Raw genomic sequence first — 25,466 nt, 5'->3', positions numbered from 1 at the left:
GCCAGGTCATGGAAGCAACCTAAATGCCCATCGACAGAAGAATGGATAAAGATGTGGTACCTATATACAATGGAATATTACTCAGCCATAAGAAGGAATGAAATTGGGTCATTTGTTGAGACGTGGATGGATCTAGAGACTGTCATACAGAGTGAAGTAAGTCAGAAAAAGAAAAACAAATATATATTAACGCATGTATGTGGAACCTAGAAAAATGGTACAGATGAACCGGTTTGCAGGGCAGAAGTTGAGACACAGATGCAGAGAACAAACGTATGGACACCAAGTGGGGGAGGCGGGGCAGTTGTGTGATGAATTGGGCGATTGGGACTGACATGTATACACTGATGTGTATAAAATGGATGACTAATAAGAATCTGCTGGATAAAAAAATTAAGAAAATAAAATTCAAAAATTCAAAAAGGTCTTCCCTGGTGGCGCAGTGGTTGCGCGTCCGCCTGCCGATGCAGGGGAACCGGGTTCGCGCCCCGGTCTGGGAGGATCCCACGTGCCGCGGAGCGGCTGGGCCCGTGAGCCATGGCCGCTGGGCCTGCGCGTCCGGAGCCTGTGCTCCGCAACGGGAGAGGCCGCAACAGAGGGAGGCCCGCGTACCGCAAAAAAAAAAAAAAAAAAAAAAATTCAAAAAAAAAAAGGAAAGGAAAACATTAAAACAGTTGTGGTAAAATGACAGAACTACAGTCCATCAATTTTTACTCTCAACTGTCTTTGGTATATACTGTTCTTACAACAGAGTTTGGCCTTTTATTTTTGAAGTTTTACAGGTGTCCGGTTTAAGATGTCATCAGACTAACACCCCTCGCCCTCAATTTCATCTCCAGGACCATACAGATAAAGATAGAGGATGAACATGCCCTAGGTCCAGTGCCTGTCATGTGCTGCTTACTGTGGAAAAACTACAGACAGCTCTGTTACTTTAAAATTCTAAAAACATTCTCCTCATCGAGAATCTAGTATAGACAGAACGAGATCCCCTCAATTGATCAGCACAGCATGGGAAGAAAATGTGCCTGACAGCAGAAGTTGGTCTAGGAACACTGCATCCCAGAAGCAAGAGGACTAATGGCCACGCACACAGCTGTGTGTGGGTTAAACTCAGTGGAACAGGGACCTCCCCTCGTGAAGACATGTGCAACACTAACATCTGCCCTGGAGGAGATGGTGGATTTCTGAAACACAGGAAAAGGGGATTAATACCTTGAGAAAAAGAAACAGTCTGAAAATGATTGACTAAAGGAGAAAAAAATTATAAATAGCTGCTTGGTGGACTTTAATAAGATTCAGTACATAGCCTCTTGGAAGCAGCTGTAGAGAGCTGTAAGTACAGACCAGTTCTGTGTAGGCAGAGTGGAAGACAGTGGGGTTCAATGAGGTCTCTGGAGACAAATACAACCCAGCCTCATGGCTTTGTCATCTTTTGCAAGTTATTAATTGCCTTTCACCTTCAGTTTCCTCATCTCTAAAAGCAGAGGCATGGATTGCTGTGAGGATTACTGGTTTTTTTTGGTTTTTTTGTTTTTAAATTAGTCTTGCAAGATGATTCTTTTCTTTTTTAAATTTATTTATTTTATTTACTTATTTTTGTCTGGGTTGGGTCTTCATTGCTGCACGCGGGCTTTCTCTAGTTGTGGCAAGCAGGGGCTACTCTTTGTTGTGTTGCGTGGGCTTCTCACTGCAGTGGCTTCTCTTTCTGCGGAGCACTAGCTCTAGGCACGCAGGCTTCAGTAGTTGTGGCACGCGGGCTCAGTAGTTGTGGCGCGCAGGCTCTAGAGAGCAGGCTCAGTAGTTGTGGTGCACGGGCTCAGTTGCTCCACGGCATGTAGGATCTTCCCGGACCAGGGCTTGAACCCGCATCCCCTGCATTGGCAGGCAGATTCTTAACCACTGCACCACCAGGGAAGCCCAGGATTACTGTTAATATACAGTGTTTTACACATTTAATTGCTCAATAAATGGCACTTGTTATCAAGAAAATCGAAGATAATTAACTGACAAAATACTAGAATTAACAAGGCTGCTTTGTACAAGACTAGGTATGCATTTAATTTTCAAAACACAATGGCTTTTCAACACAGGGAAAAATCAAAAGGTAAAATGGTAGGGGAAACTGCCACAGAAAACAGTAACAAAAAAATAGGTATACAAAGACTGTGCTGGTGAAAAACACAGAATGCTTCAAACACTGAAGCAGATTCTACCTTCAAATATGAAAATAATACTGTAAAGATGACATTTTTTCCCAAATAAATGAAGAGATTTAACAGAATCCAAGAGAAAATTCCAGGGAGAATTTTTTTTAATTGTTCAAAATTATTCTAAAGTTGAACTGGAAGACTAAATGGAGTGAGAACAGCTGAGAAATCCTGGAAAGAAAAGCAAAAGTATTGTACAAAATCATATTATAAAACTCTGTGAGCAATCTTGGTACAAAAAAATCAATAAAGTAGCCCAAAAGATATCAAATAAATGTTTGTGTGTTTATATAATATGCCATATGTTATACATAAAATAGATTATAAAGAATATGTGTGTATATATATGTGTGTGCATATATATATATACACACACACACACACACGATATATGGTATAGAAAACAAATCAGTGGAGAAAGGATGGATTATGGATTGTTTGAAAACTATTTGTGAAAACTGGCTCTTCAGAAAATAAAGTCCAAGGTCTACCTAACAACAAGCACTGAATAAAATACTACATGAATTAAAATGTGGGAACAAGTTCACAGCATATTGTTAAATGCAAAAAAAAAAAAATTATCAAACTGTGTGTACAGAATAGTCCTATTTTGTCAACATACATGTAAATTCATAATGAAATATATGCTACGATATCTGATATATGTGATAGAGGCAGTAGAGCCAGATGGTTAAGAGTGTGGACACCGTGGGGGCTTAGCCGGGACTCAGTAATTTAACCATGCGGGAAGTATTAGGACTGAGCTCATCAGAGTCTGGAGGATTGGATAAGTGAGTTAATACATGAAATGCCTTTAAACTGTAGCTGGCTATTGCTCTTTTTATATGTTATTCCTATTACAAATACTAAGATATTAAGAGTGGTGTGGGGCTTCCCTGGTGGCGCAGTGGTTGAGAGTCCGCCTGCCGATGCAGGGGACACGGGTTCGTGCCCCGGTCAGGGAAGATCCCACATGCCACGGAGCGGCTGGGAAAAAAAAAAAAAAGAGTGGTGTGCTTATTCGATGGAATTAAGGGTGGTTTTATTACTTCACTTTTCTAAAATGCACATATGGGCTGGTGGTGCAGTGGTTAAGAATCTGCCTGCCAATGCAGGGGACACAGGTTCGAGCCCTGGCCCGGGAAGATCCCACATGCTACGGAGCAACTAAGCCCCTGCGCCACAACTACCGAGCCTGCACGCTACAGCCGGCGAGCCACAACTACTGAAGCCCGTGTGCCTACAGCCCATGCTCCACAACAAGAGAAGCCATCACAATGGGAAGCCCACGCACCCAAACGAAGAGAAGCCCCCGCTCTCCGGAACTAGAGAAAGCCCGCACACGGCAACGAAGACCCAATGCAGCCAAAAATAAATAAATTTACTTTAAAAAATAAATAAATAAAATGCACATATACTGCTTTTCATTTTAAAAAGGTCAAATGTGGAAAGTGAAACCATAAACAAAATGTTAGAGCAAGTGATGTTAGCATTTATCTGCTCTTTAGCTAGCGAAGCACTTGCTAGGGTACCAAGCTCAGATCTACTTAAGCATCTACCGATTATCTTGGCTCAAGTTATCTCCTAGTATGCTTTATTGATATACCCAAGAATTATCATAGAAAAGTCTGTGCTAAACTTACATTTCAAATGGCCAATTCCTCCCGTTCTCAATTTTAGAATGTTAAACATCAAAGGGCATTGCTTTATGTTTACAATGTAGCAATCTTAGAATACAGTGCTAAGGATGACAGATTAAGAAATAATGTGTCCTAAGATTAAATCACCAAGGAGAAAGATTTATCTTCTCACCTGTTACAGTAGGAATGTGTATACATTCATTGAACTGCCCCTTAAATCTACCACAGTAATATAGGCACAGTGCAGTAAACCAGAACTCAGGACAGCAGTGACCCAGGACAGCAGTCTGTCCCAACAAAACAGGAACCTTGCAACTTTCAGAGTTCAAAGCAGCAGCACATGGCTCTACAGATAGAAAACACCTTCTTGGATGAACTAAATTCTGCTTTCTTCTATCTATTACCCACTAACCCTAATCTTGTCCTCTAAATGAGCGTTATACCAATGCCCCTTAAGCATGACTGCACTTACTGTTATTTGAAGCTCACTATTACGGTCCCCTTAAGTCTTCTTCAAGCTAAACAGCCTCAGTTCCTTTAATCAGTCCTCAAGTATTTGGAGATACTCTCCAAATAGTTCATCTTCCTAATCCACACCTTAAACCAACATCTCCCTATTTCAATGTCCCTCTTCAAGTATTGCACCTAAGTTGTATTACTGACCTGTTAAATGTCCACTTTCTATGAGCCAAGCACTCTGCTCATATTAATAGAAACTAGGAACCCTCCCACCAGCCCATCATTGCTTTTAGCAGCTACATGACATCTGTGGCTTCAAAATTACTTTTAAGCAAGAATTCCTCACCTTATGCTTGAACATCTAAATTTCAGAACCAAAAAGGACAGTCTACATTTTGAACAATTATGTTTGTCCATTATTCTAGCCTTTTGCAATCATCTGAATCCCAGTTCTGTTTTCCAACTCATTAGGCATCTTTCCCAGCTTTCTGACTTGACAAAATTTGGTTAAGCCTTCTCAAAACCAAACTACTGATTCAATAGTAAAAGCAGAACAGTAACAGGACAGAGACTAGATACTAAGACCAAAGGTATTACATTGGAAAACTTCCTTCAGCTTAGCATCAAGTCCTTAAATTAATAACCTCAGGGTACATTTGTTCAAATATCCAAGACTCTGCCTAGTTATACCATCATTCAGCACATACTTCTGCATCTTGTCCACAGGGATATGATATTTCTAATGCCTAACCGAACATCAAGAATCACGTGTCTGTATCATACTGCAGATTTACTGGTCACCTATCCCTTCGACCCCCAGCCAGTTTCTGTGCTATCATTCTCTCCTGGTCGTGACTTTTCAGTCTCATTCTCAATCGCTTCTTGCTCCGCTTGCCTCTTAAATGCTGGTGTTTCCCTGAGGCCTCTCCTCAACACGTGGTGCTCACAGCCGAGGTGACCCCATCAACACCACTGGCTTCAACTACCTCTTATGTGCCCCTGGCTCCCAAGTCACCTCTTGGTTACACTTCTCAACATCCAGCTGTCTCTGGGAGAGCACTTTAAACTCAGGATGCCAATAATGAACTCATCCTCTTTCTTCCAGCAGCCTCATTCACCTCCTATATTTTCAGTCTCAATGAACGGCAGAGCGTCTACCAAGTGGCCCAAGGCAAAAATCCTAGAAGTCGGGTAGACTGAAATTTATCACTCAGCTGTCACATCCATCACCTAACCTACCCCCCATTCTGTCATTTGCTTAGCTCTGACATTTCTTTCTTCCCCATGAGAGAGGCAACATCCCCTAACTGATCTCCCTGTCTCCAGTATTACTCCCCTTTTATATCCCTCCACTCGCAAACAGAATAATCTGTCTAATCTGATGTCAGTGGTTCCCCAAAGCTTTTCTCACAAAACCCTCAGTCTCTACCTTCCTCATAATGTAGTCATCTCTTGCCATTGTCACCCAAGTGCCTTCGCTCTAGCCCGTGAAACGGTCATATGATTTAATTCCTCTGTGCATACAATCGGTTTTCTTTGACCAAGATAGGCTGGCCTCTGTGCATCCTGTAAAGCACTTCTAGAAATCTTTCCAAACTCAGCTCAAACAGCACCTTCTCTGAGAGCAGGGCTCCTTAGTGTGATGCAGTCCCTCCTCTCTGTGCTTCTATAAAACTCTGTCCATAACTCCACCACAGCACTTAACCCATCTCTACTATAATCATAGACTTCCGTATTATTAGTTTACCTATGAGAGAAATACATGACCTGAACTCATTAAATGCCACAGGAACAAATTAGCATATGAATGGCCACTGAAAAAGAAGTGACAGAATGAAGTAGGGCTGTCTTGAAATTTCAAAAGCACACTCTTAGAACAAAGACTCAACCCAAGCCCGAGAATTCTTGATCACTTTGCAGTTGCTTCGGGATTTTTCTTAGCCAATCACATGAAAGACTTCATATATTATATTATATGTAAGTGAAAACACCTAAACAGAAATTCTACAGAAAGTGAAATACAAAAAGCTAAGTCACATAAAAAATACTGACCCTCAGCAGTGATTAAAGAAATGTAAATTATACCAGTGAGATAGCATTTTCCACCATCAAATTAATATTAATAAGTAACGGTTTTTCACAGACATAGAAAACAAACTTATGGTTACCAAATGGGAAAGGGGGGAAGGATAAATTAGGAGTTTGGGATTAACATATGCATACTACTATATAAAAAATAGATAAAACAATGAGGACCTACTGTATAGCACAGGGAACTATACTCAATATTTTGTAATAATCTATAAAGGAAGAGAATCTGAAAAAAATATTTTTTCATATACAAAAATAAATAAAATACATACATATATACAAAAAAGATACATACATAACAAAACTGTAAATCGACTATATACTTCAATTAAAAAATAAGTAAATAAATTTTTAAAATAAATAAATAACATTTTTCACTGTTGGCTAGGGTATAGCTCATATTTTTCAACCTAAGATTTCTGCTTCAATTTTATCTTCAATAATCAGAAATTCAGAAAACATTCTGTGTTGCTGCTTATGATGACCTTTTTATACTACAAAGAATTAAAAACAATCTAAGTGCCCAAAATTAAATTTACTCATTCATTCAACACAGTGCCAGACACTGTTTGAGGTGGTAGGGATACAGTAGCTTATTTTAAAAAAGAAACAGGAAGGGAGGAAGGGAGGGGGGAGGGAGGATGGAAGGAAGGAAGGAAAGGAGGGAGGGATTGCCTTGTCTTTATGGATCTTTGCTGCGAGTGGGCTCATAAAAACAAACTATCAATAACTAATTTAAGGGCTTCCCTGGTGGCGCAGTGATTGAGAGTCCGCCTGCTGATGCAGGGGACGCGAGTTCGTGCCCCGGTCCGGGAAGATCCCACATGCCACGGAGCGGCTGGGCCCGTGAGCCATGGCCGCTGGGCCTGCGCGTCCAGAGCCTATGCTCCACAACGGAAGCGGCCACAACAGTGAGAGGCCCGCGTACAGCAAAAAATAAAAAATAAATAAATTTTTAAAAAAATAACTAGTTTAAATGTATATTATAGGGCTTCCCTGGTGGTGCAGTGGTTGAGAGTCCGCCTGCCGATGCAGGGGACACGGGTTCGTGCCCCGGTCTAGGAGGATCCCACATGCCGCGGAGCGGCTGGGCCCGTGAGCCATGGCCGCTGAGCCTGCACGTCCGGAGCCTGTGCTCCGCAACGGGAGAGGCCACAGCAGTGAGAGGCCCGCGTACCCCCAAAAAAAAAAAAAAAAAAAAAAGTGTATTATGATGGCTGCTGAAAAGTACTTCGGAGAAAAACAAAAGCATGCAATGGGGATAGACAGGAAGGGGATGCAATTTCAAGTAGGTGGCCATCTTATGTAAAGGTGACAACTGAGTAGAAACCTTAAGGACATGAGGGAGAAAGGCAAGCAGATACCTGAGAAGAGAGCTGCAGGCAGAGGAAAGAACCAGGGCAGAAACGCTGAGAACGAGCTTCCATAACACGTTCTGGAAAGAGCAAGGAGACCGGGGAGGCTGAAGCACAGTGAAGAATGAGGGGAGTAGTAAGATGACATTAGAGGCTTAAAGGAGGCCAGATCATGTTGGGCCTGCAAGCCACCATCAGAGCTTCGGTTCTGAACGAGGCCTTAGAAGAGCTCTGAGCAAAAGATAACAGCTTTTGACTTATGTTTAATGTGACCTCTTGACTGCTCTGCTGAGCTCGAACTGGAAATCAAGATGGAAAGTTATAGCCATAATCCAGGCAAGATACTATGGTGCTGTGGCCCAGAAGGTACAGGCCAAGGGGTGAGAAGTTCTGACTCTGGCTATTTTGAAGGCAGAGACGAAAGAGTTTGCTACTAGACTGGATTATAAGACATGGGAGAAAAAGAAGTCAGGGAGAGTCCAAAGTTTGAGACCTCAGTTACTGGAAGGGAGGACTTGGCGTTCAAGGAAATGGGGAAGACCACACTGGCGTCGGCTTGGGGCAGTGGCAGGAGCCTGGTTTTGGACGTGACAGGTTTGAGGTACTTATCCAGGCAGAGTCGTCGAGGCTGTGCTTGTCAGGAAGCCACGGGATGGTCCACGCAGGAGATGTAAAATTGAGAGTGGTCCATATGCAGATGGTAGTTAAAAGCAAGAGACTGGATGACATCACCAAAAGTGTGAGGGGTCAGGGTGACAGAAAAGATAGGATGGTTAAGGATTGAGGCAGGGAAATCCTCCATGTAAAGAAGTCAGGGAGACGAGGCGGAACCGGCAAAGACAGAAGGACAACAGTGGAGCTAGAGAAAAACCAGGAGAGCATGGTGTGCTTGAAGCCAAGAAAACGTTTCAGCAGTGACGGAACAGTCAGCTGGGTCCGGTGTTCTAATAAGGCAGGGAAAGGTGAGGAATGACAGCTGGACTTAGCAAAGAGGAGGTCCTTGTTGACCTAAAAGAGCATTTTCAGTGAAAGGCTGAAGTGAATGGCTTATAAGTAAACAATGGCAGATATTCAAATGATGCTATATTTTGCAATATATCGCACATTAAAAAATTTTATAAACATTACCAAAATACTTATAAAGAAACATTAATGTCATTGGGAAATGCTTACAGTAAGAGGAAAAGATACAACTGCTCCATAAAATATGCACTCACTCATGGTTTTTAAAAAGGAAAAAATATTTAGGTAGGAAATGTGCTGAAGTATTACATGCAAGATATCCTTAAGTGGAAGAATTAGAACTGACATTTCTTTTTTTATACCTTTGCTCCTCTAAACTCTTCACAATGCATAACTTCCAGCCTTAGAAAAAATACGCCTATAAAATGCTTTTGCCAGTAAATAAATTTTCCTACCCACATCCCAGTCCTTTCACACCTCAATCCATCCCCTTAGAAATAGTGTTCTTAGCTTACACAAGAATAATCTATAGTAGTGCCTTAAAATTTACAAAGCATCTTCAAATACATTAGCTTGATCCTCACAGCAACTCTAATGGGGGTAAGGCAGAAGTTACTATCTCCATCTGCAGACGCAGAAAGACTCAAAGAGGTCCATTTGCTCAAGGCCACACAGGGCTCAGACTGGAATAAGTTCTTCAGTTACCTTCAAGACTACTTCTACTATAACAAGGAGATGCTTTGCAGTTGGAGCAAAACGTAAACAACAGTCCTCCCCCATAAGTAACAAACACTGGAAAACATTTACCAAGAAGGTTAGCCATACCCTCTTAATATTACCATGTTTTCTATTCTAATGTCTATCTCAGAGAGAGGTACTTAATCATTTCCATGTTCCCTTCTTTTCTCAGGCTGTAAGCTCCTAGAGAGCGGTGACCGTATCCTCTGCATCCTGTGTTATCACCAGCATCTTGCCTCGTACCTGGTGTATAGAAGATAGTTGAGTAGCGCTTGCTGATGTGCTTCATGGTGGGGGGAGGAGCTCAAGCTCCATTTGATGGGATTATTTTAGGAGTTTCTAACATGCCCTGCAGAAGCAGAGAGTCAGAAAGGGTTACAGCTGAAGGAATTTTAGCAATAAAACAGGTTGCTGGGTTTCACACAACTAAACTGTAGCCCTCACTCCCTCACTTTATACCTGGGGCAGTGGTCTCCAACTTCAGCACGCCTTGTAATCCCCTGGAGAGCTGGCTGTGACAGATTGCTGGGCCTCAATCCCAGAGTTTCTGATTCAGAAGCGTGTGTACGGGGCCTAAGAACTTGCATTTCTAACAAGTGCCTGGGCAATGGTGACAGTCCTGGTCTTAGGATCACACTTTGAGAACCACTGACTAAGGGAAAAGAACCTCATAAAAGTGAAGTTTTGAATAAGTTAAATAGTATCCTGAACTCCAGAGCCATACATTGACTTGAGAATAAACTTCAATATATTCTGATCACTGGGCTTTTGTTTCAGAGTCTGGTACAATTAAGAGAAGGTGTCAGATATGGGGATATAAGTATATGTATAGATGATTCACTTTGTTATAAAGCAGAAACTAACACACCATTGTAAGGCAATTATACTCCAATAAAGACGTTTAAAAAAAAAAGAGAAGTTGTCAATTAGGATTAAATGCATTACAAAGATCAATTCCTTTCTATAGCCGAAAAAAGTGGAAGCCACTCACTCTATGATATTTTCAAGGCAGTGATTCGTGCTCCCAGAGAAGAGGACCTGCGTCTCACTCATTTTTAAAACCCCCCAAATGCCTTAAACAAAAAGACAGTTAATCACCGCTTGCTGAATAGGATGAAATTCCTACCCTAATGAGTCTATTATGTGTTAGGTGAGGGGAGGGGCAGATGTTCAGAGCCTCTGGTAAGGCATATGGCACCTCTGAGTGACTTAGAAAATGGCACCCCCTCTGGGCATATGACGCCGAAAAAGGTCCTCCTTCCTCTGGATGGATGCAGACCTGTGCCAAGACAGCTGGCTGGGCACCCTGAGCACTGGCTGGATTCCAGCTCTTACGTGACCCCACAGGTGGGTACCACTCACCCAGCTATACAGGGCGGGCCTGCATGTGGAAAGCGTTTGTAGGACAGTGTATGGCTGCCCAAGAGCAAACAATGGGCTGGGACTGGGATCCAGGGAAGAGAAGAGAACATCTGTCTGTAGCACTCCAGGAAAGGTTAGAGGAAGTTAGAGGAACCGACCTAGGCCAAAAGGCTTCCTCTGGATGAGGCGTTCTAAAACCAGCACACACAACCTCCTACTCATGCTTTGGGTCTTAGCTTAAACATCTTTTCCTTGGAATCCCTCCCACCCCAACCAGACTAAAAAGGCTACACACGCCGACTGCAAAGAGTTCCCATCACAGAACTTATGACAGATGGAATTACCTGATAGGTGGTGTTGTTTTGAGTCTGCCCACATGAGATGATACAGCTCAGTATGGGGAAGGACCATACATTTTATTCTACATTTTACTGCTAGCACCTGGCACATGAGTACACAACAAATATGTGTTTAATGTTGAAATATTACATATAACTTCAATTAAGAAAGGCAAAAAGGGACAAGAATTAGCCATGGTTTCTTCAGGGGGAAGGAAAAGGCCACCAAAATTTAACTGGTGTTTTCTGACAAGCAAGAATTATTCTAAGATTCAAGGCACTGCTGAGGAATACACTCTAATAGGAATACGTGCCACTCTATACTATGCTCTGCTATTTCCATCCCCTGCGCTAAAATATGACACTTCACAGATCTGTCAACTCTTGGTTTTACATTGTAAATATTGATGGTGTGAATACTTGCTCACATTTGCCTAAAACATGAGAAATGGTTCTGAGCATAAGAACTTGAAATGGAAAATTTACCTTCACAAGCAAAACAGGCAAGATTAATTATGTTAACAGCTTGAAAACAGAGGCCAAGTCTTAACTTCTGCAGCAACAGTGTGCTTTAGAATCTCTAACCCCTTAACCCACAGCCCATGACCTTCAGAGACTTCCTGCAGAAAGGCTAAAGGTTATTTCTCAGCTATTCCCATCAAAGTCTAAAACAGAAGATATGACCATTTACAAGTCTACTGACTTATGTGGACACAGAAGACCCAAATTCTTACCAAATCTCAGAAGGCTATAAAAATAAAATCTACTCTATCACTACTGCCTCACCCCCCAGTTAATACCTCCACAGGAACCACTGGGGCGTTAAGCACCAGGGAGCTAACTGTCAAACTCAATCTTCTCGTTTCAGGTCTCATCTCATTCGAATTTCTTTGGACCACTGACACCACAACCAAACCCTTTCTTCATCGAAGGCGTTTCTCCCTTTCCCCATAACTACACTGTTGCATTTCCCTGAAACTTGCCATTCCTTACATGTCACCTCTGTGGGCTGCTTGGTTCCTGCCCCATTTAATGTTGGTAAAACCCAAGTTCTATCTTTCGTCCTTTGCTCTCACTCCCTGGATGACCCCATCCAATTCAGCAGTGTCAACCTTGCCTTTCATTCAAGTGATTCCTGTATCTCCACACTGGCCCAGACCGTGGCCCTGAGCCAACTGGACCTGCTACCTAACTGCCTACTGAACTCTCTGAAGGTCAGCTCTCCAGAACCAAGCTCCTTATCTCATCTTCTTCACGCTCCTCCTCACAGAGGGTGCAGGTACCATCCTCTAGACAAGGCGGAACCTTCCATTCCCTCACCCTCCACATCCACCCACTGTCAATTCTATCTTCTAACATCATCACTCTTTTCCATTTTCACTGCTGCTCATCAACTGAGGTTCTGTCATCCTTTACCTGTACTCTTACAATTGCTCCTGGCAGGTCTCACCTCTTTCTGTTTCCCACCCCTCTCATGTGACCTCCATACTGTTGCCGAACTAAGGTATATTGCATTACTCCTGATTCGTAAATCCTTCTATTGTCTCCTATCACCTACCAAATGAAGACCAGCTTCTCCGCATGACAGAAGGTCCCCTATGATCAGGCTTCCGCCTGCCTCTCGGCCTCATATCTCATTAAGCTCCTCGTAGCACGCAGCACTCCAGTTATAACTAGTTACAGCATAACTGTTCTGTGCTTCTGCCATTTTCAACCTCTGCTCTACGTCAGAAATATCTTTCCCCCAAACCAGCCCAACCTCACATCTGACCCTCGTTTGCTTGGCAAATTCCTACCCATCTTTCCAGGCTCACTCACTTCCTCTACAGGGCCGTTTCTGACCCTCCCCACTAGACTTATGGCCCCCTTTTTCTCTCATAGCACCAAATCACTTCACTGCAAATGTTAGTTTTCATATCTGGCTCATCCTTAGCCAATTAAATTTTATTTTTTTAATTTGTAATTTCACATCTGCTGACATTTCACCTGGCACAAAGTTTAAGCTAAGTAACTGTGGAATAAAAACTGTTGGCAAAAAATGTCACCCCTGAATCAAGATTCAGAGAGACCAATAGAATCACATTACGTAGGACTGTAGAGAAGTGCACTAAGAATCAAGCTAGTTTGTGATTTAATTTTCCAAATTTAAATAATGCATACATAATCCACTTAGTTCTGTTCTTTTTATGCACTTTTCTCTCACGCAGTCTATCTTCTAATACCTTACTCCAACTCTGATTCATCTGTTGGCTTTTATCTTTTTTTTCCTCTGGCAGCCCCATTAAGTCTTCTTCTTCAATGAGTCAAAAATTCCATTTCATTCAACTCTTGGATAAGCCTATCCTCTGAACCTCTGAAGTCTCATTGTAGACCCTTCCTGAAACATCAGGATCTAGGTCTGCTAACCTAGCAATCATCAAATCTCGTGTGTGTGTGTGTGTGTGTGTGTGTGTGTGTGTGTGTGTGTAATTTATTTTCCTTTAACTTATCTTCATCCATCTTATCCTCACAATAGAGACAGGCAGGTCCCTTTTTATTACTATCATTTTACAAGTGAAAAGTAGATACCCAGAAACCCAGAGGATATTTATCCTTTATAAGTTCCCCCATAAACAGTTTGAAGAAAATTAATTCTGTACTTTCTGATATCCAGCCCTCATTTTTTTTTTTTTTTTTTTTTTTTTTGCTTAAACACCATTTATCAAAGTCACATCCTATTATTGTCCTTCAACTGCTGGCACATGGACTGTACTTTTATTGCTGTCTCCCCTTCCTGTTTGTGCTTGTACGTCCACCCTGCTGACTGGATCCCCAGCTGAGCATTCCAAAGTAATCATTTTTCTCCCCTTTCCAGCTCCATAATCCAATGACTTTGACAAAGGAAGCTGTATTATATTTGAGTTTCACCCCAGAGTCCAATCCTCTGCAAAGAATCTAAGTGAAACTTTACCCACATCCCAGCTGTCTTTTGGAAGGGCCTCTTTTCTGAACTCAGGCAATCATAACTAGATTCCTCCCAGGCCAATTTTCTCTGCTTCCCCTTTTGCTGCTTTCCGCCAAAACCAGGCAAGGAAAATGAGAGTCCCTGTAACTTAGTTAAATGTGATGACTTTTATAAAAATACTGATAAATGAGGACGAGACTGAAACTACTGGAAGCAATGAGGCTTAGAATTACCTGCGGATTTTCCCTTCAACATCCTCTCCTGTTATTAAGAGTTGGCTTTAGTTTCCAGCCTCAGAACCCTCACTTTCACGGCTTTCACTGTCCTCCCCACCACGTGGTGCTGTCCCTTACGTGGGGCATTCATGTCCTTTTCTGTTACTAAAGAAGGGAAAGGGATACACCGGCAGGAGTGGGCACCAGAGAGTTACTTTAACTATGCCTTTGCTCACAGGAGTTTGGCCCACATTTCCACAGCTGTATCTCAGAGGAAGGACCCTCCCTAACGGTAAGCAGAAGCAGACCCTTACCCTCAACACCTGAAAAACACCTGCCCTTCTCACATTCCTCTTAAAAACAGAGAGAAACAATGATCAACTCTGTTAATTAGCTCAGTGGGTTAGACCGGATGCCAAGAAGCAGATTCAGCCCTTTGGCCCCTCCTATGTCCAAAGGAACCTCTAACTCTCCATCATCTTCCAACTGTTTGTCAGTCATAAGGAAGAATATAACTGGATCTGTGCATCACCTTTCTAAAAATACAACTAGCCACAGGCAGGCTCCGGAGCATCCTCCCATATATTTTATTTATTTCCATAAATTCAAAATTGAAACCTCAAGGAACTGAGTCGCATGCAATTTCTAAAGTCAGTACAATTAATTGAACACAGCCTTCCTGAACCTTCCGTCATCTCCCTGCCTCTGGTTTCAAGATTTGTCTCAGGTGGCAGACTCTTACTCTATTCTACGTGGGTATACAGGGGTAGAACATGTGCTCACCTAAAGGATCAGTCTAGCTATAGTGGCCAAGCATCACCCCCACTGGCCCTGACTTTCACCTGTTTCAAGTAGAGTCTCCAATACTAAGAATTAATTTTACAAGAATCTTAAGACTTTTCACTTCAGAAAAAAAAAAATAGGTTTTGCATATTGGGACTGGGGGCTGGAGGCAAGGTTTTAAGTTTGTCCTGTTACTATTCAGTCTGAAGATGCCCAAGAAGCAGCTTTCTGTGGAAGAATGGACTATTCCCAGGTGATAGGAGAATACAGATTAAACAACTAATTATACTAATAAACTCTGAAATTAAACACAGCTGTTCACTGAGTTCTTGCCCTGATTTCCCCAATTATAACACTACTGTGTGCTCGCACACATGCCTTTGATCTGATTCTCTTTCGTTTCAGTCTGTCCTGGGACTGCGACTATGGGAGAGGAAGGTGAAATCCATGGATGACGGACGATGTCTAGAATGCAGATATTCTATAATTCAAGCCTGGGTAAAATTCAAAAGTGACACAAAGGAACAAGGTCTGGTCTTGTTTCCCAGAGGGGCTATTAGCTAACCCATTTTTGCTATGTTAAATTAAAATGACCCATCACCCTGATTCTTAGCAATCTCCCTAAAAACCGTAACCACTCCTCATATCCTCCCCAACATAATCACTCAAAGTAGGTCAGAAATGTTGCTTCCTTCCCCTCATTGGTTTTCATTAAGAGGATGCACTTTCTGGAACACTAAAGGGAAAGATAAACACCCAATACAAGTACCAATGACACCCCTTGTAAATTTTTGGCATTGTTAAGTCCAGTTCCCCTAAAAGCAGGAAAAAAAAAATCACATCACCTATAATTTATCTTTCTTGGCTATATATCAACAATCATCTCAAACTTTAAAATACACAGTAGCAATGCTTCAGCCAGCTGATGAACATCTCCCAAAAGGAGCATATTGCATTCTTTTCTAATTTCCTAGATCACCAACCCACCTCTTCCCTAAATACACACTTTTTTCTTCCTAATTCACATCCACGTTTTGCCAGAAGGATGCCAAGTGACACCACACACTGTCTTAGCAAGTCCCCAGGGCCTTATCTGGAAGCTGAGAGCAGAGGGAGAGGAGGAAGGGGTTTGTACACACTGGGGAGTGGAGGGAAGGGGAGGGGGAGGGGGAGCGCGACGCCCTCGGCGGCCGTATCTGGCTCTCTGGAAAAGCTGTGAAGTGAGGGGTCTCCAAATCCCACTGGCGAAGCTTCCCCAACCCCCTGCCCTTGCTGAAAGCTCTCCCTCGGCCCCAGGTCCTCAAGCCTGTCACTCCAAGACGGCGCCGCAAAGTCCTTCAGAGCCCTCAAAACACAGGAGCGCGAAAAGCATCCCCCAAAAGCCAGCAAAGCCACACACCCTCTTTCGGCCAGCTTCCCGGGGCGGGCAACTTCATCCCTGGAAACAAACGAAAAGCACGGTCCTCCAAGGAAGGAAAGAGGCAGAGAGCAGTAAACGGGCACGACCCTCACCCCACATCTCCCGCGCCCTCCTCGCCCCTCCCCCTCAAACTCCAGGTAAAAGACCAGGTGCGGCTCACCTCCAGGCAAGGAGGAAGCGGGCGGCCGGAGGAGGAGGGCAGGTCCCCAGCCCAGGCCGCTTGACAGCCGGCGAGCGCCCAACAGCAGATCCAGGCGGGGCTCCAAGGAGGCGAGAGCCTGCAGCGGGGAGCCCCAGCCGGCCGCCCCCGGCCCCTCCCCCGCGTCGGCCCCAGGCGGGGGAGCAGCATCTCCGTCCCGCTGTGGTCTACCCGCCGGCCGGCAAGAAGGCACCCTCCCCGAGTGGGGGGCGCTCCGGCTCCCGGGCCGCGAGGGCTGCGCGCTCAGCTCGCCACTCGCTCGCCCCCTGCCCGTCTGGCCCGCAGTCAGCTCCGCTGCGCTCGCGGCCCGGGCGGCCGGCGCCCGTGCTCCCGTCACGCCGGAGGGAGGGACCGCGGGGCGCGGGCGCGACGCGGGGGCGGGACGCGGGGCGGGGATGCGGGAGCCCTGGAGCAGGTGGCGCGGGCGGGGCTGCGGCCCTGCCCGGCGGCTCCTGCGGGGCTGAGCGGCCCCCGGGGTGGGGGGAGCCTCATGACGCGAGAGAGGCCGGGGTGCCCTCGTGGTGTCTCCCGTCCCCAGTCCCCTTGGCCCACCAGGAGGGGCGCTCCGGGGGAGGGGGGAAAGCCAGAGTAAAATCCAGGACATCAGGACATTGTTTTCCGGCGGGTGTTTAAAATCTTCCTACTTCCCGCGTCACACACAAACACACACGGATGCGCCCCAGGAGCATCCCTTCGTAAGGATCCAAGCTAGCTGACGTCAGGCCGAATTTTGGGGTGATTAGGATTTGCATGAAATGGCGGGGAAGAAAGGGGGGATGAAATTTAGATGCAGTTTGTGCCTCCGTTTTCTCACCTATTTTATGAAAATAATTACAATACCTAACCCATAAGGTTATTATGAGGATTAAATAAGTTGATGCACAGAAAGCCCTTGAAGAGTGCCTGTCAAGCAGCAGATGTGGTGCTTATTGAAAGTAGTAGTAACTGTAATTATTGCTACTGTTGGTGTTACTTCATGGGGATAACATGTAAACTTGGGCAAGTAAGTCCTTTTGTTTCTGCAGGAAGCAGGTTCTCCATCTGTACAATGACTGGGGTGGGCTTCATTTTTTCTTTCATTCAAAAATATACTGATCCGGGCTTCGCTGGTGGCGCAGTGGTTGGGAGCCCGCCTGCCGATGCAGGGGACGCGGGTTCGTGCCCCGGTCCGGGAGGATCCCACGTGCCGCGGAGCGGCTGGGCCCGTGGGCCGTGGCCGCTGAGCCTGCGCGTCTGGAGCCTGTGCTCCGCAGCGGGAGAGGCCGCAGCGGTGAGAAAAACCTTCGTTAGTGTCAGGGATCTCAAGGGTCCCTTCGTCTAAAATTCTGTGAATGGGTGAGTTATCCTGTTGTTCAAAAGGAGCACCCGAATTTCTGATAATTATGCACCTGGAGAAATCTACCTAGCAGATCCAGTATAAGTTGACTTGAATTTGTCTGTGGCACGGTCTCGAACGTCCGTTTTTTTCTTTTAATTAATTAATTTATTTATTTTTGGCTGCATTGGGTCCTCGTTGCTGTTGAGCAGGCTTTCTCTAGTTGCGGCCAGTGGGGGCTACTCTTCCCTGCAGTGCGTGGACTTCTCACTGCCATGGCTTCTCTTTGTTGCGGAGCACGGCCTCTAGGTGCGCAGGCTTCAGTAGTTGTGGCTCACGGGCTCTAGAGCGCAGGCTCAGTAGCTGTGGCGCACGGACTTAGTTGCTCGGCGCCAAGTGGGATCTTCCCGGACCAGGGCTCGAACCTGTGTCCCCTGCATTGGCAGGCGGATTCTTAACCACTGCAACACCAGGGAAGTCCCTCTAATGTCCTTTTAATAAACATTTCCACGTGAAATGTGAAAGTTCTCTTCTCTCTCTCCCTCTCTCTCATTCTCTCTCCCCTGTCTCGTGTGTTCTGATTATAACAATAATGCATGTTTACTGTAAACATTTTGAAAACTATTCAAGACTGTTGGGAAGAATATAAAAATCACTTGGGATCCCACCACCCAGAGGTGGCACTATTAGTGGTATTAGCATGTTGAGGGGTTTCCTTCCTGGTGTTTGTGTCTGTACTACGAAACGGGAATTATCATTTGTAACCTGATTTTATTTTTTCCTTAACATTAATATTTTCTCAAGTCATTAAAGTCTCTGACAGCACAACTTAAGTAACCATATCATATATTCTACTGTTTGGATTATTTGTAATTTACTTTTGGATATTAGGCACTGTTTCTCAAGTATTTGATGTTATTAATAATTCTAGAATGAATACCCTAGTACATAATCTGTGCATACATCTTTTAATTTTCTATGATGCCTTTCAGAATTGAAATCATTGGATTACATAGCATGTGCATTTTTAAGTTTTTGATGAATCATGCACAAATTCCTTAAAAAATTTTTATGTCAGTTGTTACCAGCAGTTTATGAGTACTTATTTCACAGCATTCTAGATTATAATACTTCAGATATTTGCCATTTTGGTAGAAGAGAAAAATGCTAGTGTATTAATATTTTTTAAATGTATAGCATTTTTATAATTAGTAATGTTACTGAACTCAGGTTCAGCTTCTTGCCGCTCAAAAGCCAGTACTGGAGACGCAAGTGCTGGTAGAAAGGAAAGGTTGCTTTAATCAGAAGGCCAGCAATCTGGAGAGAAGGTGTACTCGTTTCCCAGAACCAACTCCCCAGATTCTGCTCAGCCATGAGAGTTTTTAAAGGGAAAAGAAGGAAAGAATCTCAGTGAATCACTGAGGCACGAGGTTAGATTCTTCATCTTTCTCCACTGTGTGCAGACTTGCTGACTCCTCAGTATCTTTCTTCAGACATTATCTTACCCGTGTGATCTGCCTACAGGATTGCAAAGGGGGCTGCTGGGGGTAGAGAGCTGGTCATTCTTTAACTACTTAATTCTTCATTCTTACTACTTTTAATCTAGGAAAAGAATCAAAAGGTTAGCCAAGGCATGGTGTGCATTCAGTAGAACATAAGTCAGGAGTAAAGTTAAATTGCCTAGTGATCTCATTTCTATAATTATGTTCTTTTAGGGTCAGAGAGGAACAGGAATGGACAAACAGGAAAGGGGCAAAAGAGCTGCTTTCAGTAACACTGAATAATTTTTCATATATATTTACTGGCTATATATTTCCTTCTCTTGTCAGTGTGTGTGAATTTTTCACTGGCACTCTGTGACCATTTTTCTATTGAATTTCAATCTTTTTTTATTGATTTGTAAGCAATCTTTGTAAGTTTTATATATTACACCTTTGCTTACCATATATGTCACAAATACTCTTCTCAGTTTGTAGTCTTCCTTTTAATTTTGTTTCTGGTGACCTTTTCTGCAGAAGATTGTCACTTTTATGTACTCAATCAACTATTTCCTTTTGTGATTTCTTCATTTTATGCTTAGAGGTACAGTACTTCTGCAAGATCAAATAGATGCCTATATTTTCTTATTTTGTTATTACTTTCTTTATATGCTTTTATTATTTAATCCATCCAGAATTTGAGTCACATTACATTATTATTTTTGTCATCTAAGTGAGACCTAACAACATGGCTAATGGATTGAAAACAATTTCTTTCCTTGTAAAAACAAAGGTCATCCTAGTCAACCTAGGTTAAATGACAATTACAGATTTTCCTAAATGGGACAACTTGCCACTGTCAATAAATGATTTTCTCATAGGATTCTCACCTAGAGAAAACATGTTGACCTTAAGTAATTAAAACCAGCATACAGACTGATAGAGAAAGGAAAATTCCAAGAAAATTTTGTGGTTCCTTTGTAGCTGTTTATTTTAGAATTTAACAGCAGATTATTCAAATGGTTTCTGATTATCTGACCAATAGCTTTATTCTTAAAAGTCTAATTTTATTAAGTACTTTAATAGAAAATTCCCAATGGAATTTTTTGGGGAGAGGTTCAACTATGAAGGTTTAAAAAGTTAAAAGTCACTAGATGGTCATCAATTTTCCACTTTATTTTGTGCCATGTGTCCCTGAAAATTGAACCAAACTTTGTTAACAATCAACAAAAGCCATAGCTATAGCCCAGTGATGCTAAACACAGATTTATTTTCTTTTTTTAACTTTAAGCAGATTTTGGTCAAAATAACCCCAACTTTTTAAAGATTGCCTAAGCACACGAAGGTTATAAAAAATAAAATCTGAATGAATCTAAGTAGCAATTTATTTATTTTTTTTTTTTTTGTGGTATGCGGGCCTCCCTCTGTTGTGGCCTCTCCCGTTGCGGAGCACAGGCTCCGGACGCGCAGGCCCAGCGGCCATGGCTCACGGGCCCAGCCGCTCCGCGGCATGTGGGATCCTCCCAGACCGGGGCGCGAATCCGGTTCCCCTGCATTGGCAGGCGGACGCGCAACCACTGCGCCACCAGGGAAGCCCTAAGTAGCAATTTTTTTAAAGTCAATTTTAATCAGTCAAAATGAAAAAAAATAATGGAAAGTGTTTTCTGTATCTAATTAGCAAAAGATAATTTTGGCAAATGTATGTTGTGGGTTATACACTCAAGAGAACAGGTATTCCTGGAGAGCAATTTGACAATATGTATTAAGTGTCTGTAATATAGTTATCCTTAATTTAGTAATTTTTATTTCCAGGACTCTCATTTAAGAAACCAATTAAGTGGGCTTCCCTGGTGGCGCAGTGGTTGAGAGTCCGCCTGCCGATTCAGGGGACACGGGTTCGCGCCCCGGTCTGGGAGGATCCCACATGCTGCGGAGCGGCTGGGCCCGTGAGCCATGGCCGCTGAGCCTGCGCGTCCGGAGCCTGGGCTCCGCAATGGGAGAAGCCACAACAGTGAGAGGCCCGCGTACCGGAAAAAAAAAAAAAAACGATTAAGTAAGGAGCACAAAGTTTCTCTATAAGAATACTCACTGTTGTCTAATACAGTTCAAAATGAAGTAATCTAAGTGCCCCAAAATAGGAGAATGGCTAAATGAATTATGCTACTTCACATGGTGGGATTATACAGACGTTGAAAATCATGTTTCCCAGAGAATATGAAAGGCATTGAGCAAATGGGATCATTTAATGTTAATGTAAATCTTAATAAAGAGTATATTCCCAAGTACAGTGTGTGTCAGGGGAAAGGAGGGGTTTGAAGTATGCTTTATGGAAGGAATATGTCTAGAAGGAGATAAACCTGTTAGCAGTGATAATCTTTTAATGGTGGTATACAGACATTTTTTTCTTTCATTTTTACAGATGTTTTCAATTTCTCCATAATTATCAATATTATATATTATTTTTATAATCATTATGAATTACTTTAAAAGTTTCTATCCTTTAATGCCAATCAATCCTGCCTGAAAAAATCATCAAAGATGTATACCAGAATATAAGAACAAAGTTTTCACCAGTGTTACTGGTAAAAGAAAATAAATGAAACCTAAATATCTAATACTAGGGAAACTTTAAGTAAATACTGATATTTAATGGTATATTATCCCAACACGAAGAATTTTTAAGACAAGTGTCTGACAGAGGGATAAGCTTTTATGAAAATGCTTTCAATTAAATGGGAAAAATCATGACATAAAATTTATATACAATAGATACATTCAATACAGTAAAGGTATAAGACATGGACAGAAGGATACGAACCAATTTCAGGACAGTGATTGCCTAGTGGAAAAGACAGGAGAGTGGGATTGGGGAGGAGTATAAAAGGGACTTCACTTTCACCTCTAATACTTTATTTCTGAAAAGAAAGAAGGATGAAACGGAGGTACTCTTATTATCCCCATTTTACAGATGAGAAAATAAAGGCACAAGTTGCTCAGCAAGATACTGTGTGAGGTTTCAGACACAAGCAGTCTGATTCTAGGACTCACCCATTTAGGAGGTTGTTTTTTCACCCTCTGTATTTTTCTATATTTTTGAAATATTTAAAAATTTAAATTATTATATGGAATAGGAGCTTAACTAGGTTTTAAAATCCATATTAAAAAGACTGAAAAAATAAACCAAATGAGGGATTTCCCTGGTGGCACAGTGGTTAAGAATCCGCCTGCCAACACAGGGGACATGGGTTTGATCCCGGGTCCAGGAAGATCCCACATGCCGCGGGGCAACTAAGCCCGTGGGCCACAACTACTGGAGCCTGCGTGCCTAGAGCCCGTGCTCCTCAACAAGAAAAGAAGAGAAGCCACTGCAATAAGAAGCCCGCGCACCGCAACGAAGAGTAACCCCTGCTCTCCGCACCTAGATAAAGCCCACGCACAGCACCAAAGACCCAACGCAGCCAAAAATTAATTAATTAATTAATTTTTAAAAAGTAAACCAAATGATTAATAATGGGTGTTTTCTGGGTCAGATGAATATGGGTGATTATTTTTCTATTTCTTTTTACTTTTCCATATTTCCAAATGTTTTACAGAAAATACATATTAGTTCAATTTTTTAAACAAGAAAGCTGGGGTATATTTAAAAAGTATGATACTTAAGCTATTCTATCATATTCTGTATATTACACATCAATTTGTTCATCATATTTTAAATAACTGTGGGAGAATGAGGAATTAGTGAGGATAAATGGAGAGGATTCTAAAAGCAACAAAAAAGATGATTCAAAAAATGGAAAATAGGTCATATGCGGAAAGGTTAGGGTAACTTGATTTACTGTCTCTAAGTCCATGAAAGCCCTTCACCAGTGAGAAATCTCGTTTGCTCTCCATGTCCTTCAGGGATCAAGTAATAGTGTGGAGTCAGACAAACTTGCTTTTGAAATTGAAACTCCACTACTTACTGGCTGTATGATTTGGGGAAGAGTGCCTAATCTCCCTTGGCTTCAGTTTCCTCATCTGTAAATTAGAGCTAAAAATACCTGACACTGTAGGCTTGGTGTGCAATGAGTTAATATACATAATGAGTTAATGTACCCAAAGCATCACCATGCTTATTGGTATATTTGTAGCTGTTTATAAATGTTCCCTTCTTAAACTATTTACACAGTATTTCTCCACTGGACTCCAAAAACCACCAGGAAGAGGTGAGGGAGGGGTGCCTCCAATGTCTTCTCAGGAGATTAGAAGTTTTCTCTGAAAGTTTTTGTATTTGCACTTTGTTGATAATAAGGAAAAAATTATATATATATATATTCACATATACAGTTTGATTACTTGTAATCTTCAGCATGAAATGTTAGTACCTTTGTTTGCACTTGACTTTATGATCCCAAAGGCACCTGACTCCCTGCAGGCCAGCCACACTGGCCTCCTTGCTGTTCCTTCAACCTACCAGACATGCTTCTACCTCAAAACCTTTATGTTTGTTCTCTCTGCCCAGAATGCTCCTCCTTCTTTGGGTCTTTACTCAAATGTCATTTTACCAGTAAGCACTAGCCGCCTCTTCTAAATTCCCTGTCATTCCCTATCTCCCTTCCCTGCTTCACTTTTCTCCCTATCGCTAACATGCTGCCCAGTTTACTTGTCTGTTTCTCCTTACTAAAATGGAAACTCCATGAAAGCAATTTGTGTTTGCTTTTAATGGCTATATTTTCAGATCTAGTACATAGACACTCACTAAATATGTGTTGTGTGCATTGATGCGTTATGTAATCACCATAAATGAGAGCAATTAATTTTTTAACATTAATATGAAATATTTCAGACACACAACAATTAATTTAATAGGTTCTAAAAATTATCCAAAGATCAATTTGGGGAGAATCCCCAAATTCTCAATTTCAGAAACAAAGGATCAGTTGCAGAGAATAGAATCCAGTTTATTCAGTATAAGGAGAAAGGAATTTATTACGCAGTATTGGGTACTTTGCAGATCTTCTTGGAGGGCCAGTAAACAAAGCTTGGATCTATGCAGCCAGGTAAAACACAGCTTGGAGTGATACCCTACCACTCACAAAACTACTGTAGTGGAAATTCCACGGCAGCCTTCACATACCACTCAGTGCATGTGACGCCAAGGACTAAACATACAAACCTCTATGCCTACTAGAGCAGAAGAGCCAAATACCCCTGATGCCGTGTCAGTCAGAAAAATAAATCTTTGCTCATGCAGCTGCCGTCTCATGTTGCTCAATTTCTGAGTCTTGTGTGAGTACATTTCCTCAGCAAACCTAGTTTTAATGTAGAATCTAGCTATAAGGGAATCTTGAAAATGTTTTAGCTGTCTCACCTCTTTGGTTCAGAAAGGCACACTAAAAGTGGGACAGTTTGCGGAGAAGTGAGTCAAACTGCAATTCTGCAGCTGTCCACCCTCTTGCTACTCAACATGCATGAACACTCTTATTCCTTGAAGCATCCATCTCTGGGGGATATTCATTCCTCTTCTATCTCAAAGACAAGCCCACTGTGATATCCCAAAATCTATCAGATAAATTCTAAAATTATCACCAATCCACCATTTATTAAAAACTAGAGGATTACTCTTCAGCAATAAAAAGGAATGAACTATTGACACACCTTATAACTTGGATGAATCTCATAGGCATTATGCTAAGGGAAAGAAACCAATCCCAAAAGCATACATACTGTATGATTCCACTTATATGACATTGTCAAAAAGACTAAACTATCATGATAGAAATCAAATCAGTGTTTGTTGGGGGTTAGGGGTGGTGGTAGGGAAGTGTGACTACGAAAGGATAACACAAGGCAAATTTTGGCAGGGGTGATGAAATTGTTTTGTATCTTGATTGTGATGGTGGTCACATAAACCAACATATGTATTAAAAGTCATAGAACTAGGGGCTTCCCTGGTGGCACAGTGGTTGAGAGTCCG

General features: G+C 42.5%; 1 protein-coding gene across 6 annotated transcripts in view; it reads right to left on the bottom strand.

Moving 5' to 3' along the window:
- Positions 1-25,466, bottom strand: part of ELAPOR2 (endosome-lysosome associated apoptosis and autophagy regulator family member 2) — a 282,202-nt gene that overhangs the window by 183,117 nt on the left and 73,619 nt on the right. For 5 of the 6 annotated variants that reach the window (XR_003679919.1, XR_003679918.2, XR_003679920.2 and 2 more), the window contains exon 1: positions 16,679-16,877. The exons of the other annotated variant lie outside the window; for it this stretch is intronic. Coding sequence is in view for 2 of the 5 variants with exons in the window: in XM_028490126.2 (XP_028345927.1) it covers positions 16,679-16,867 (189 nt within the window). In the remaining 3 variants the exon portion in view is untranslated. Of the gene's footprint in view, positions 1-16,678; positions 16,878-25,466 lie in introns of those variants that run through there. 6 annotated transcript variants of the gene reach the window in all.

The sequence above is a fragment of the Physeter macrocephalus genome, chromosome 5 (genome assembly GCF_002837175.3).
Source record: "Physeter macrocephalus isolate SW-GA chromosome 5, ASM283717v5, whole genome shotgun sequence".
NCBI classification, from domain to species: Eukaryota; Metazoa; Chordata; class Mammalia; order Artiodactyla; family Physeteridae; genus Physeter; species Physeter macrocephalus.
Note: the sequence above shows the minus strand (reverse complement) of the source record. Positions and strands in the feature narration are given on the sequence as shown.